The sequence below is a fragment of the Echiichthys vipera genome, assembly GCF_963691815.1.
Source record: "Echiichthys vipera genome assembly, chromosome: 18".
Classification (NCBI taxonomy): domain Eukaryota; kingdom Metazoa; phylum Chordata; class Actinopteri; order Perciformes; family Trachinidae; genus Echiichthys; species Echiichthys vipera.
Window position 1 is genome coordinate 24236640 of NC_139843.1, and position 14903 is coordinate 24251542.

A 14903-nucleotide genomic window follows, 5' to 3' on the forward strand; every position below is an offset into this window, starting at 1 on the left:
TTCATGGAAAATACACAAGGCAAATACCAGGACTGAGCGTGCCACAGTTGATCCAGGACTGGCTGCAGTTGTGATCAGGTCACAGGTCTTACTCAGCTACGGAACACTTACCTGTGTGGCAGGGATGTGCTGAATTGCGCGCTGCTTCTCCAGATCCCAGATGACCATGAGACCTCGTCCGTAGCCAATGACAACCTCGTTTGGGTTGATCGGGTTCTCCTGTAAGGCCTCGACATGTTCCAGATTCCTGCGGCCGATGTAGTCGTCTGGTACACTAGATGAGACGGGAGACGGGAAAAGGGAGAAACACAGAAGAGAGGATAGAATGGGTGAGGGAGACTCAACAGGAAGATGGGATCATTGTTTTGTTGCCATGTGGTAATTTAATTACTGAGAGACGGTGTACACAGAGCTGATCCGTCACTTACGATGTTTGTGGTCAATCTGTTTGAAATACTGCTGTGCAGTTTAACTGCACAAAAAAAAGACAAAAACACCAGGGAATCTGAAGAAGGCAAAGCTACTGAGTATTAGTCTAAGCTTGTATTGCTTTTTCAGAGTGTCTCTGGATGCAAATCCCTGGGAACTGTAAAAAGCCAAAAGATCACAGCAGTCTCTTGCACCTACAAGCAGTTTTTGTCTTGTACAGTAAAGGAACAGGTCTCACCTCTCAACATGAGCTCTCATGCTGTTAGACAGGATTACAAAGTTAACATGTTAATATGTCGTTACTTTGTGATGCAGTCTGCAGTAGTGATAGGCCGATGCATCAGCCGATATTTGTGTTTTTTAGGTATATCGTATCGGCCGATGCGGGCTGCTGCAAGTTCTGTACTAGGTTCAACCCAACAATGATGCTGTTTGTAAAAAAGTTCAGCAGAGGCCTTATTTTTAAGAAAAATGAAGTTATTCAGTGTGTGCAAGGTTATAATGAGTTGTGTTTAATTGATTCTGTCCTCACATTTTGCTTCGTGGCTTGGTACGGCAGCCTTTGTCGTTGTTACTGTTGTCAATATTTCATGTTTGTCATGATCCTTGATGTGATGTCGGCTGCAGATCAAGTTTGAAGTTGAACACACTAATGTGGAAACAATGTGAGTGAGTGAATAAGTGAGTCCAACAGGTCCCAGGTTGTTTTTGGTTTGTTTTGTTACCATGTGGTAATTTAATTACTTGTGACAATATGCAGTATTCATCATTATAGCAGAACAAAAACTGAAATGGAAAGCACCATAAGGTGGCTTCTCCATTTGGACCTGCATTGTTGAGAGGCCATGAGTCAAATTTGAATATACTAGTCCTAAATAATTCAATCAAAGGTTGTGAAGACCCGAATGTTGAACTTCCATAAAATATTAGCATAAAAAAAACAATGCCTGATACTCCTCAATTCCACGGCAATAATAAAAAAAGTTATTGGCACACAAAATAGGATAATTTCTTTCTTTTTTCTTAATGAACATCCTGCACAGTGCTGGTACAGAAAAAGTCACTGAACAAAAACCAAATCAGTTGATTTTCTTCTCCGTTTTTTTCCATCGGTTCAGCGTTTAGTTGACAATCTGATTGTTGATCTTTAATAGCTTTGGTACTTTCAATACTATTACATGTCTATAGTATCATATGCAACATGTGGCATTGAAAAGCATTGAAGTATTGATAAACTTCATTCAACCACAATAAAATCTCTTTTTTGTCTCAGGACTGCCTGTTTTTTTATACATACATTTATGAATATAATCTGGAGTATTGTTGGCTGCACAAAGATCTGTGTGAGATCCTGGACAACCATAATGCAGGCTATAAATGCTGTCCACTTCTTATTAACTGGGGACAGCTACAAACGCTGAGCTGTGTGTTGTGGTTGCTGACCTGCTGGCCACTTGATCCAGACTAATGTTTCTCTCCTCCAGCTCTCTGAACCCTGGGACTTCAACGATGAAGACATGTCCTCCTTCTGTCCCCAACAGCAGCAGCTCCCCTGAGGAGTGAGCCAGCACTGCTGTCACCCTGGTCACACTCGGAGGGGCACTGAGGAGGAGAAGAGGAGGGAGGTGAGATCATTTGGATAAATGATGGACAGCTGCAGCAAACGATTACTTTCTTGATAATCTTTTGGTCTTTAAAATGTCAGAAAATAGTAAAAAGTTAGGTGGTTAGGTATACATTATATACATAGCTCATTTTTTAAACCCAAAACATTTCAAGTTTAGCAAAATAGATGACAAAATGCAAAAGAAACCCCTCACATTTAAGGAGCTGAACCAGGATATTGGTTTGGCAGGTTAGCGTGAAATATGACTGATGATTGATTCATTATAAAAAAAATAGATTGGAAAATTGGAGTGTGTTAGACAGAATTGGATAAGTATTCAGTGCCTTTTCATCCAAATCATTTCATGAACCCCAGGAACTAAATGAGTTACCCCAAAACTCCCATATCAACAGCCTGTGTTTGCTGCTGTAGCCACGCTGTTCCAAGCTCATGTTTGATCAGCCAGCTCCACCTTCATTACTCTTCAACTGTTGCAATGGGACTTATGTCCTTGGGTTCAAATTAGGATTGCAAAGCGGTGGAACATTTTCAGTACGCTTGTCATTGCACATTGTCTTTCATTGAACAACAAAAACATGAATGTTGAGTAAAATATTACTCATCCAACCCCACCCATTCAAAAATCAAATAAAATGACGCCTCCCAATAAAAAAAAAAAAGTCCCATTCAAAATTTTAAATGAAAAGATCCACCGCTCCCTCTAAGGAAGTCCCAATCCACACGTAAATCAAAAAGTGATGATGGAGGATTGCATAGTGCCTGTAGGGGGCATGGCCTCAACACCCCTGCAGTGTGCAGTGATTGAGGAACAGCAGAGATATTCTCAAGTGTACTAATACATGGTCCCCAATTATATTTAAAATCCATGTTAAAGGCCAACCTTCAATTTTATAAATTCCAGTTAATTCCCATAAATTCCCAGAATTCTGCAACCTTAGTTCGGATGAAGATAAAATTCACAAGTTCCTTTAAGAAAACTACCTGCACTACAAAGGGGAAACGTGTATGAGTGTGTGTGTGTATGTGCATGTTTTACCCAGGTGGTCCAGTGAGTGTGAAGCGTCCTATCTCCAGAAGTTCAGAAAGTCCCTTGTGAGCTCTTAACGTCCACATGTGCAGACTGTTGTCATCCAGCAGAGTCACCAGTTCAACCTAAACATAAGCCACAACCATCAATACACAGGTATGCAGTAGTGGCTAGCAGAGGATACGGTCCCACATAAAAGACAGTCTCCTCTTTAATAAACAAGGCGGGGCTCTTTAAGAGAGATGCAGTTGGATCTGTTCTGAGAGCGTACCTGGTGGGGGAGGAAGTGCACCTGTGTGACGGCAGCATTCTCATCGTGTAGACCCATGAACTCCACACCTGGAGCTCCATACCTGACCACTGGTCAAGGACACACTGGATTTGTGATTGACAGCCCTATCGGTCCTAAAGTGATAAAAGCATGGTGAATAACTGCTACGATGGGAATAAGTTAACTCTGGGTTGTCCTATCCAGCCACAGGTTATCTATTACAAGCCCATCACACGCATCCTCATCAGAAGGACTGTGAGATCAAAGGACATGAAGCCACTCGCAGGGAAATCTGGTTATTGCCACATAAAGTGATTTATAACAAGGTGAAATATGCACAACATAAACGACTGCAGAATAGAAACCTGAGGTGTAACGTAATTTTGCCCGTTACACTTGTGGATGCCCTAAGCATACATCAAGCCTCTGTTATCCTTCTCAACATCTGACTTTTGTTATCAATGCAGACTATTATATCGTTTTCTTTCCAACACATATCACTTAATCTTCCCACCCCTATCACTTACTTAATTGAGCATTAAAACATTTTCCTGAGTGGCAGTACTACTAACCTGTGGAGTGTTGTGTATGAGTAGGTTCCTGCTTGGTTTGTCTTCTGCACATGCACACACACGAACGGTGAGGCAAGTCCTACAAACTCAGTATTACTAATAAGCCACTATTGACACCTTTCATCAGACTGTAAGTTGCTATTCGTTTGTTAGAAGACTTATTTTAATCCCAGAGTGGACACATAGCTGTGTAAAGATATTCATTCCATCTCCAACAGTATTATTATTATTATGGAAAGAAAAGTGATTTCACTGATTGTCATAAATGTTTCTACTCATCTTTATTTTTTTTTTTTACGTCATTACAAAACTTTTTTCCATCCCAGGATCCCATAGAAATGCTGATTTTAAAAGTGTTGTTTTAAGCCAGAGGACACATGGTTTAATCAAAACAATATAACCATCATGGTAAGCATGAGACTGCACTGATCTATAAAAAAAATATTATTGCCCCTTATCATTTGTCACTTTATTGTAAATTTAGTACTTTAACCATGTTCCTGTAGAAACAATGACTCCATTTTACCAGTGACGTTACCATGGTGATTTACCTCAGTTAAAAGTGAGAAATATCTCCCTGATACCAGGCAACCTGAGTTTAAATATTGTGTCCCTGTGTCAAGTGTTCATGAACCTCTTAATACCAAATATATGTCAATATCACAGTATTGTATTAAAGTCTTTTCTCATTCTGTAAAACAAAGTTTCGGTTTCACATGTTTAATAACTCTTCCTGCACTCAGGAAATTATAGAAATAAATTAAATCAAATGAGGCTTTGGGCAACTAGCTAGCCATAGCAGTAGAATATAAAACCGCCCTTCACAGTTTGTGAATTGACTTGTAGCTGTGGGCGTAGTAGTAGAAGTAACTGGAATTTATAAAATGGAATGACGGCCTTTAACAGTTTTTACATTTTAAGTATAGTTGGGGAAAATAAATTTGAGCATATCCTTGTCTAATCAAGTACACTTAAGAATATCTCTGCTGTTCCTCAATCACTGCACACTGCTTACATGCAGGGGTGTTTGATTTGCGTCTTAATTGAGACTTCCTTAGAGGGAGCAGGGGATCTCTTCATTTATTCATTTGAATGGGACTTTTTTTTATTGGGGAAGGGTAATTTTATTTAATAGTAATTTAAATTTCTAGTTAATTCCCATTAATTCCCATGGAAAGTTTCCAAGTTGAAATTCCTCAGCTTAACTTAGAATGTTTCTCAAAATGTACAGAATGTTTTCTGCCCCTTTGCAATCCTAATTTGAACCAAAGGATATTAGTTCCAATGTGGCCAAAGTCCTTTTCAGGGAGTCTTTCGGTCGACTCTGTAACTGTACATGCATTAGGAGCAGGGAGCTAGGGAGCTCGGGCTACTGGGGATTTGATGGGACCAGGAGGCCGCTCCAGCTTGTGTTTCACTGGCACTTTAAGATCCCTACCTAACCTGCTGATGTCATTTTCAGACTGACAGTGGGCAGGGAGGGGATCAACATGAAGACTGAACTTTATTGTCCCAAGCTGCTCAATGAGCAAACCATAAAACCAGTTGAGCTGCTGCTGTGTATCTGACCCTGAGCTCAGCGTGGACAAACATCATCCCTCTAAGGAATCACATTATCAAATCATTTGTGTGCTACAAAGAGAACAGAAGCAGCTCTGTTCTTCAACTCAGCCTGAAGCACCCTGCACTTTGACTCATCATATTCATTCAAAGATTTTCCTTCGTCTGTGTCTTCTTACAGTTTTATCTGGAAACAATGTGCTGCATTGTATGAATGGATTATCCTAATGAGAGAAGGTACCGCCATTATCAATACCAGTGTGTGTCTGTGTCAATGGGGAGAGTGTACCGGCTGGCTCTGCTGCACTCTCAATGAGCATAATTGTGTGAAAGGCTATGGTCACACAGACTCCACTGTCTGAGAATGCCAGGCGGCGTTGAGCAACAGCGTGGGAAAACGAAACACCTGAACGAGGTACCCATGTGAACCGCAGACGAGGATTTAGCAGCGTCACAGCCGTTCATTAACACCACTGCCTCAAGTTCAAACATGATACTCAGATTCCTCCCACATAACTATTTACAGGCAGGTAGAGTGAAGGATACAGTTTGATGGCCCCGGAACGGGTGCCGATGGCCAGCACCTGCAGGGAGGGACTGTAGCCCAGAGCGCTGGGCTGGTGGGGGAATCCATGCTCCACTGTCTGTAGAGGAAAGAGTGAACAGACGGGCGGGGTGAGACCCAGCTGCGACAGCAGAGACAATGTCAGGACAGGATAGAGACAAGAGACTGCAGAAGAACACATGGCAGATAACAGCATGTTGACAAGAAACAAGAAGGAACAAATAACATAGAAATATGAATCCTGCTGTGTCAAACCCATCGTCTGTCCCTTCCTCTGTCCTATTGCAGGAGGACTTCTTGTTTAGTAAATTGTTGAATAATCAATCAAGATAAAAATAGTTTATGTAAACTAAACTTTATCACAACCATAAAGCTCTGTGTAAAGCCACTTTTCCACAGTTAGCCATAGGTGAATGAAGACACACCCGTGTAGGCCTGTCGCAATAAGCAATAAATCGATGAATCGCATGATAACTTTTAATGAGCTCGATAATTCTTGCAGCCACAATCATTTCCATTTTTCCAAAGTGTTTTCCTGGTGTCCCTCTTTTAAACAGACTGGATGACAAGATCTTCACTGTGGTGCATCCGTGTCTACTGAGCCCTCTCTCTCCCGCAGCATTATGAGGAATTAACCCTCGTCCTGTGTCGTGTCAGTCACTTGTCAGCAGCACAGTCTCTTTGTAGGGAGGAGGACCCCTGGAGTCACCCAGAGAGCAGCAGGAGAGCCCTGTGAGGAGCAGGTTAGAGGACACGCTCGTTGAGATTTGGAGGAATATTAACAAAGATGAAGTTGGTTTCAGAGCCGAACATGTCAGCTGGCGTGTGGGAGCACTTCAGGTTCAAACCCAATGACCGCGGTGAACAACTAGTCGCTACTGTTTTACAGAAAAGGGGACACAAACGAACAAATGTGTTAAAAAAAGTCAATTGTTATTGGCTGTTTTGTTTATTTTGGATATTTAACATGTCTTTGAGTTCTAGTGCTAAATATTACTTAGAAATAAGGCTGAAATTGCCAAATCAATGTAGGACTATGGAAGCTCAGTGGCGATGTTTTCAACTCTTTTCAACTCGACCACAGCAGAATGGGTTTGTTGATTTCAGCTCCGGGCCTCAAAATGGCATTAAGACGCTGCTTGTCTTCCTGCGGGGCTCAGAGACGGAGAGAGAGAGACGGAAAGAGAGAGGGTCGAGGGAGCAATACAATGAATAAGGAGAGGGAGCACTGGCCGTAATCCAGAACAAAGCAGTGAATCAGGGAAATAGATGGTACTTTTACCGTTTTGTCACAAGTCTCTCACTGTCTCTGTCCTCATTTATAACTTATAATGCTACAAATTATATCCAGCTACCAAAAAAAGCCTAAGAAGTTGGAGGTCAGAACGGAAATACAGAGAGTCGTTGCTATGGAGGAAATAAAACGCCTCGCCTCGTCTCCTTGGTCTGAACAGGTTACAGAACGTTGCAAATCTTTGGTCTGAACTGAGCTTAAGGGGCTCTGCTCCGTTCAAACAGGCTGGGTTCATTTGCTGCTCCGGTACCTTTGAAACACAATAGTTTCATACAAAAACCCATGTTTCCCCCAAATTTTATGCTTCACAGACGCGGAAAATCAGCCACTTTTTTAATAAGAAAATATCACATTTAAGCTTCAAATTTAATACAAAAAGGTATTCAAATGTGAAGATTGACTGAACAAAACGTGTAAGTGTCATAAACGTGAGTCACAGATCTTATTTTCTGACATAATCTGTTTTGGATTATGCGAACCAGCACAAAGCTAAATTTCAGGGTTTTGACGTCAGCCCTGGCACACTTACTGCTCACAAATAATAAGTGTGGAAATAATAATAATAATAATAATAATAATAATAATAATAATAATAATAATAATAATGATAATGTTAACAGTGAGTGATATTTTGTAAGGAACTGTTAACGTTAGCTCAGTATTCAGTGGCTGGGCATTTCATGCATGTGTTACTTGACGACCGATGACATAAATCATCCACCTGCCACCTATACTAATGAATTATTTTCTCCACTTTAGAGACTACCACCTGACTGGACATTTCTCTACCCCTTTACCAATTCCTGGAGGCTACATTGCTTTTAATTGGTGCATTGTGTTGATCTTGATATTGGAGAGAAGCCAAACACCATTTAACCTGTACACACTGCTGATTTAAACCCCACTCTGTGTCATGGCAAAGTATCCCTTTAAGCAGCAAAACTAAAAACCCTAGTTATAAACTTGACAAAAGAAGCAGAAGTAAACGTTTAGTTTCTGAAAGAATCAATGAGGTGACGCTGCTGTTCCTCATTTCTCTTAATGAGGACACACTTGTCGGATGAAAATTGAATCAGTCTGCACGGGACAGCATCTCTGCAGCTACGTGTGCCAATATAGAGCATCCGATTTATCATTCATTCAGCAAATGTACCAAGAAACCATCAACGACAGTAATATCACAGCCACCTTCATTCAAGCCATAGAGCACTGACATTCAGACATAAAATGCATAAACATAACCACATGCAAAATAAACAATGCTTCCAGTGGAGAGGAAAAAAACCTCACTAGCACACAAAATTATTTAATCTAAATGAAGCTTATTAATAGATTTTTGAATCTAGACACAACTAGTGAAATTGGCCAACACCCTAATAGAATACAGTTTTTCAAGATTTCATCTAATTTTATATTTTCTCTAACTAATCATATTGCCCTCAGTTTGCTCTTAAACAGAAATTATACATGCTGCATACGCAGAAATGTTGAATGATATCTATCATTTAGATACTTTTCTGTGAATCCTCATTCAAATGAATATCTCAGACAGGAGGAAATTAGCTTCTGTAACCGCAGTTTCTCACTTGTTCATTTATCAGAAGTCAAATAAGTTGTGTAGGTGGAAACACAGGCGGACAAAACAGTAGCTTAACAAGCTCTAGTTGACACCAGGTAACATTTGGAAAATCCTGTGCAGACACTGATAAAGCTTTGCACCTTCCTGCAGTTTTCCTTTCTTTTGTGAACCTCAGACTTTAGTAAACTAATTTCAAGCACAAAAACAGTTCGTCCACATGAGTAAAGGTATGTTTTCATAAGAGATATAAAGAATTTGAAAAAGCGGAATTCAATTTTCAGCATTTGGGCCAAATAATCACTTTACACCTTGATCTAGTACAAATTTGGGCCCCACTGTACATAAAGCTGAGTTTGTTCTGAACATTTCCATATAAAACACTTGAGTATTAGGTAATATGCAAGTAACCTTAAAAGGGAAGCTTACAAAAGTATGCAAAATCGAGAAACTAGCCTTGACCTCAGAGGGTTAATGGTAAAATGACTTTCTACCAACACCACTGAGGACTAGATTCACTAGTGCTGCTGTGAACTGTACGTTAGTCAGGGTTCACTTGCCTTGTTGAACTGAAAGAGTTCCTGTTTAAGTCGATCCCTCTGGGACTCCTGGCCGTGTCGTCTGAACCTCTTCATCCTGTTTCAGCACCAGCGGGGAGCCTGCGGTCCCACCGACGCACGCTGCAGGGATGGAAGAACAGGGGAGAGAAGGACACAGCGTTACATTAGGAATCCTTCAGTTCACTATTTACATTTTGGTCTTAGCAGGCGGTCACGTTGTCAGGTTTTCACACTGCACTTCAACAGAGACGCTGAGATGGTTGACAGAGTTCACAAGTTTCTTAATTAACATGTGATACTGTTCATTTCTCCCTTTTCTTCACACAAAGATTAAGCATCATCATATTTGCTTTAGGGTTGTTCTGAGATACCAATAACAGTACTGGAAATGCCTCAGATAGTGAGCCTATGCACAGATCTGATACCATGTAATTTAGCCCATACACTTTCATCTTTCATTAATTTGTTCTTTCTCCATGTTAGTGACTGGCAAACTATTTATTAAAACAGAAGTTTTATGGCATTTATTCTGTATGTATTTGTTCATGTTCAACAAAGGGTTTAACCAGAGTTTTTTTAAACGCCCTAGCATCAAATCAGTATCAGAGTTAGTAAGGAAAAATGGAATTTGAACGTCTCTGAATTGCTTCCTAGGTAAATCTAGAGACAGGAATCATAACAGCATGAGAGAGGGAAAGTGCAAGAGCAAGAAGGCCAAACTGAAACTGCACTTCATGGTAGAAGTTGCAGGGAAATGGAGAGAAAAAACTTCTTTCTACACGTGTGGCATTTTATTTTATCAATTAAAAGACAACTGAACTACTGCAGAAAAATTGAATGTTAAAAACCCTAACCTCCTGCGACACATCATCAGGAAAACACATCACATGATAATAATAATAATAATAATAATAATAATAATAATAATAATAATAATAATAATAATAGGCACAAATCAGTCTGCTTGTCCATCTAAATAATTCAATTCAGTTTTATTTATAGTGCCAAATCATAACAAAAGTTATCTCAGGAAACTTTACAGACTAGGTATAGACCACACTCTATGACTTATTTATGATTTACACAGACCCAACAATTCCCCCGTAGAGTACGGTGGCAACGAAAACCTTCCCTATTACAGGCAGGAACGTGGAACAGACCCAGCTCTGTGGAGGACTGACATCTGTCTTTACCTTGACTATGGTGAATTATGAGCTTAAAGCCCTCTACAACATAAGGATAATTCAAGCCTCTTTTAGACATGCATTTCATTACACTCGTAAAATCAGTTCAGTAAACCCCAAAACACTGATAATAAGCTGATTTTACAGTAAACTGTTGTTAGGAGTCAAAGTTGGAAAAATCCATCCATGAGGCAGCCTGTGAGAGGGCAGAAAACGCTCCTCTCCCTTTGTTCCATAAGCAACTCTCTGCTCAGCCAGTCAGCCAAGAGAGACTGCAGAGGAAATACTGACAACGTGTATGTTACATCATAGTATTAGGCTTTGAGTTTTGCGTTTGGAGCTGACTTGGGAGTGTGTCATCTATAAATGCATTCCCACCTCTGCATACCAAGAGTCAGTGGAAAGTGGGACCAGCCTATATAGGGGTGAGCAATGTATCCAATATATACAATAGTTTACATGCAATGCGGCAGATGAATCATTATCACACATACACACACATGCACACACACACTCCTGCTGCCCCCTTCCAAAACAAAAGATAAGGACCAGAAGTCAGTGAGGGCACAACTAAGAAACCATTGTTTTACCACCACACAAACACACACAGTCAGCCCTACTGAGCAGCATAGGGCGGCTGCTGAAGCACCTGTGACACACAAAGGCAGTTTTCATAGAGAGAAAGAAGGAAAAGGGGGGAGCAGGAAGACAAAGAAAGAAAGGATAGAGTATCATTGCATTCTTTCTCTAAAGTGTAACTCGGGCAAAATTGTACCCCACTGCCTTTTTCAGCATGAAAATGCATGAAATAAGCCATTGGGAACGTTTTGGGGTGATTACCTATTAACAGTGAAATCCCGGAGAGTGGCTAGAAGCCAGACATGGCTAACACTGACTAGCTTGGGGCAAAATAGAACTGAACTCCAGTGCATTCGTAAATCGACCTGTTCGAGCTGCCTGTCAGTATGCACAGGCAGCTAAGGCTTATAGCATAGTAAAACACTTTTTTAAATAAACTCTGGCTTTGCAAACTACCTTATTGGTCCTTCAATTATGTTTAGGGACTCTTCTCATGCTAGAGGTTTGGGGTTATTCTAAGCAGTATTGTGGTTAAAAAAGCTGCCGATACGTTCGGTGCTCACCCGAGCTAGTCAGTGTTAGCCATGACTGGCTGCTAGCGACTGTTTGGGATTTCTCTGTTAATAGGCGCTCACCCAAAAAAAACTTGTCTCAACGGCGTATTTGATGTATATTCATGCTTAAAACGACTGTGGGGTCCAAGTTACATTTTAAGTAACAGACAGGAAGTCTGCTACGGCGCTGACAAGACTGAGCACTGACTGTAAAAGACCACGTGTATCCGTGGTAACCTGGTGACTAAACTTTAGGCTCCACATTGTGCAGAGAGGCCGACTCATTTAAGTCCATCACGTGAAGGAAAGGTTCAACCAGAGAACAGCATAAGCCTAAGCCACCTTGTCTGTGCTGTGTGTCTGCTCTGAGGCCAGGCTCAGATCCTTCCCTCGCTGACACTCAACTATGTCAAGGAAAGCAGAAGGCTTCAGACAGGAAAACTCAGAACTGCAGTCAGACATATGATCTGCAGTGTCACAAGTCTGTGACAAAGGCCTGCGCTGTGACTCACAGTTTTCCGTCTGAACCAGCTCATTTGCTTCGGTCCACATTGAGCCACCGTTCTGTTATTACCCTCCCATCAGCAGCGTTGCCTTGACTCCCCGCTGGGCTGCCTGTGTCACACACTTCCAACTCCAGCTTCCTCAAAGAGAGTCAACACGACTATGGTGCAGCAGGCTGACTGGGTTCACTTACTGCTCTCAAAATATCAGGGCACATTGAATTACTACACAAACAGTTATTATCTTATCTGTTACATCACCCTTGACTGTAATGGTTATGTCAAATATATCAACAGACACTCAAAACGTCATTCGAAAAAAACCTTAATAGAAGCTTCGATGCAAAGACAAGAGCCCTATCCGTCTGTTAAGTCTGACCTAACACCCTTTCAAAATACGATTTCCGGGTCGAAACACTCCTTGAAACGAAACAGACAACAACGGCCGGACATGTGAACAATTACGATCACCTCTTTGGTCAGTTTGACATCTTTTTCATCAATAAGAAAGAGGTAAAATGAAAATTACGTTGTTTTGTAAAAAACAGATCTGTTCAAACAACGTGTTTTTAGAAATATGAGACTTGGACCGGCAATCATATTTTGAAAGGGCGGTACGTCATGTCTTAACAGCTGGATAACATTAAAATTCTTCTTTTTGGTAATGACAATTTGGACAAGGTTGGCACACAAGTCAAAACTAATTCCAAAGGATATATAGTGACTGACTGCTTAATAAAAACATTTTTCAACTGGATTTAAATACTGGCATCAACTTCACAGCTCTGTTACTCTTATGACAATACTAGCTTTGAGAATATTCAGACATAACTTAGACTGTTGAGACTGCAACAGCTGGGCAGTCAATTACAATTCTCACTGTTAAAATGTACTTCTACAGTAGTTTACAATGCAAAACTGGAGGTGGATCAACAACTAACTGGCTTTTGTTGCTGCAGGTTACTGCAGGTGTGTGTGTGTGTGTGTGTACCGGGAGAAGCAGCGGAGCAGACAGAGGGAGCTCAAAGCTATAAGCCCTTCTGACAATGGCAGGGTGGGAGGTCTGCTTCCCAAACACTACAGCTTCTAAGGGCTACCAGAAGAATCTGCTGATGGAAAACGAGAGTGGGAGTACAACCCTCACATATGCAAGCATGTAAACAGTGAAGCCGACAACCAGTATGGATGGCAGGGGTTCATCATGTAAATGTCAGGTGAGTTTCTCTGCAGTCTACAGACATCCTAATCCCACAGTTGTTCCTCTCCTACCAAATTAATTGTGCCCTTTCAAGTAATCTGACAGACATTAGAGCACAAATTACCCATTCATTAAAACCCACTCAAGTGTTATTTCTACACCAGCTACTTATTGAGGACCGAGGCTTGGAATGAACAACACAATTACAGTATGTGAACTGCAATGATGTTTAAGGCTGTCAGTTCAGACAGTTACATTAAACCTCCTCCTCTGCTCTCTCCAAATCAGGTACAGTCTGGCTGTGGCCAAGAAGAATCAGCTGAACACTCAAGGAGCTGAGCTAATAAGGCGACGCATTTGCACTTTGAAATGATGATGCACTTGATCAGAAACATAGACTGTACAAAAAATTGTCATAGCATACCCGTCGGGGTCCAGTCTCTCAACTTGATCCAATCATCCTCACCTACAGGAGTCACCATCTTGTCAGACTTTGACTCTGCCTCATTTCCTCTGACCAAAAAAGGGCATGCATGTGACGTTGGGGGGAGGGAGATACGTCCATCTGGCTGACGTTTATCTCCGAGGAGAAATGAGGGCCAGAGGCTAGCTGTCACTCAAGAGGCCACGCCCCTACTTATTCATAAACTTTAACCTCCAATAAAATAAAAACTAGCCTGGTACAAAAAAAAAAAAAATCACCCCTCAGTGTTGTCATGGAGATATGATCTAAACATACAGACTAGAATGTTCTTTTGTCCCAGGCCTTAAACAGGTTTGATGATGCTGTGAAAACGGCCTGGTAAACATGGGAGTCAATGAGAAACTGCTCTGTTATAAAACCTGACCCTGGTAGACACTCAGAGAACTGCAGTTTTGGGCACTTCCTTATTGGATCAACCAGGAAGTTGCTGTGGTTGATCACAATACAACCATTTTCACAGAATAGGTGGCTTCATTAATCTTCTGTGGGACACAGAAGTATTAGTGGCCAGGAGTTGTGGAGCAGGAAGTAGACCCACCTGTGGTTTTCTCAAAGGCACATAGACAGTGACGGACACAATGTTTGACCTTGCCTGCTTTAGGAAATGATCTACATCCTGACCTCAGTACTTGTGGTACTGACTGAAATGTAGCTGTGTGCCTGCTACTGTCTGTAGCCCCGAGAATCAGAAGCTGGCATCAAATTCCAATAATTAGTGCTTTTAAACAACATTTAATGGATAAAGCAAGTGGGGTCTTTTTCTTCTTCAAAGTAAAATTCCACAAAAAACTAAATCACCAATGATTTAGGGCTGTATACCAGTTTTAATTGCCTTTCTGATAAGCATTCTTAATATACCTCTATAAAAGTAAACTTGCATGGCAGCTGGATCCTCTCGATATCACAAGATCATGGGAGAA

General features: G+C 41.1%; 1 protein-coding gene across 1 annotated transcript in view; it reads right to left on the reverse strand.

Annotated features, from left to right (window-relative positions):
- Positions 1 to 14903, reverse strand: part of llgl2 (LLGL scribble cell polarity complex component 2) — a 49949-nt gene that overhangs the window by 20595 nt on the left and 14451 nt on the right. Inside the window, exons 2-7 of the mRNA XM_083932498.1 lie at positions 9482 to 9601; positions 6033 to 6130; positions 3355 to 3436; positions 3093 to 3208; positions 1873 to 2031; positions 112 to 274 (exon numbers count right to left, since the gene is read on the reverse strand). Coding sequence (XP_083788624.1) covers positions 112 to 274; positions 1873 to 2031; positions 3093 to 3208; positions 3355 to 3436; positions 6033 to 6130; positions 9482 to 9556 — 693 coding nt within the window. The 5' untranslated portion in view covers positions 9557 to 9601. The remainder of the gene's footprint in view (positions 1 to 111; positions 275 to 1872; positions 2032 to 3092; positions 3209 to 3354; positions 3437 to 6032; positions 6131 to 9481; positions 9602 to 14903) is intronic.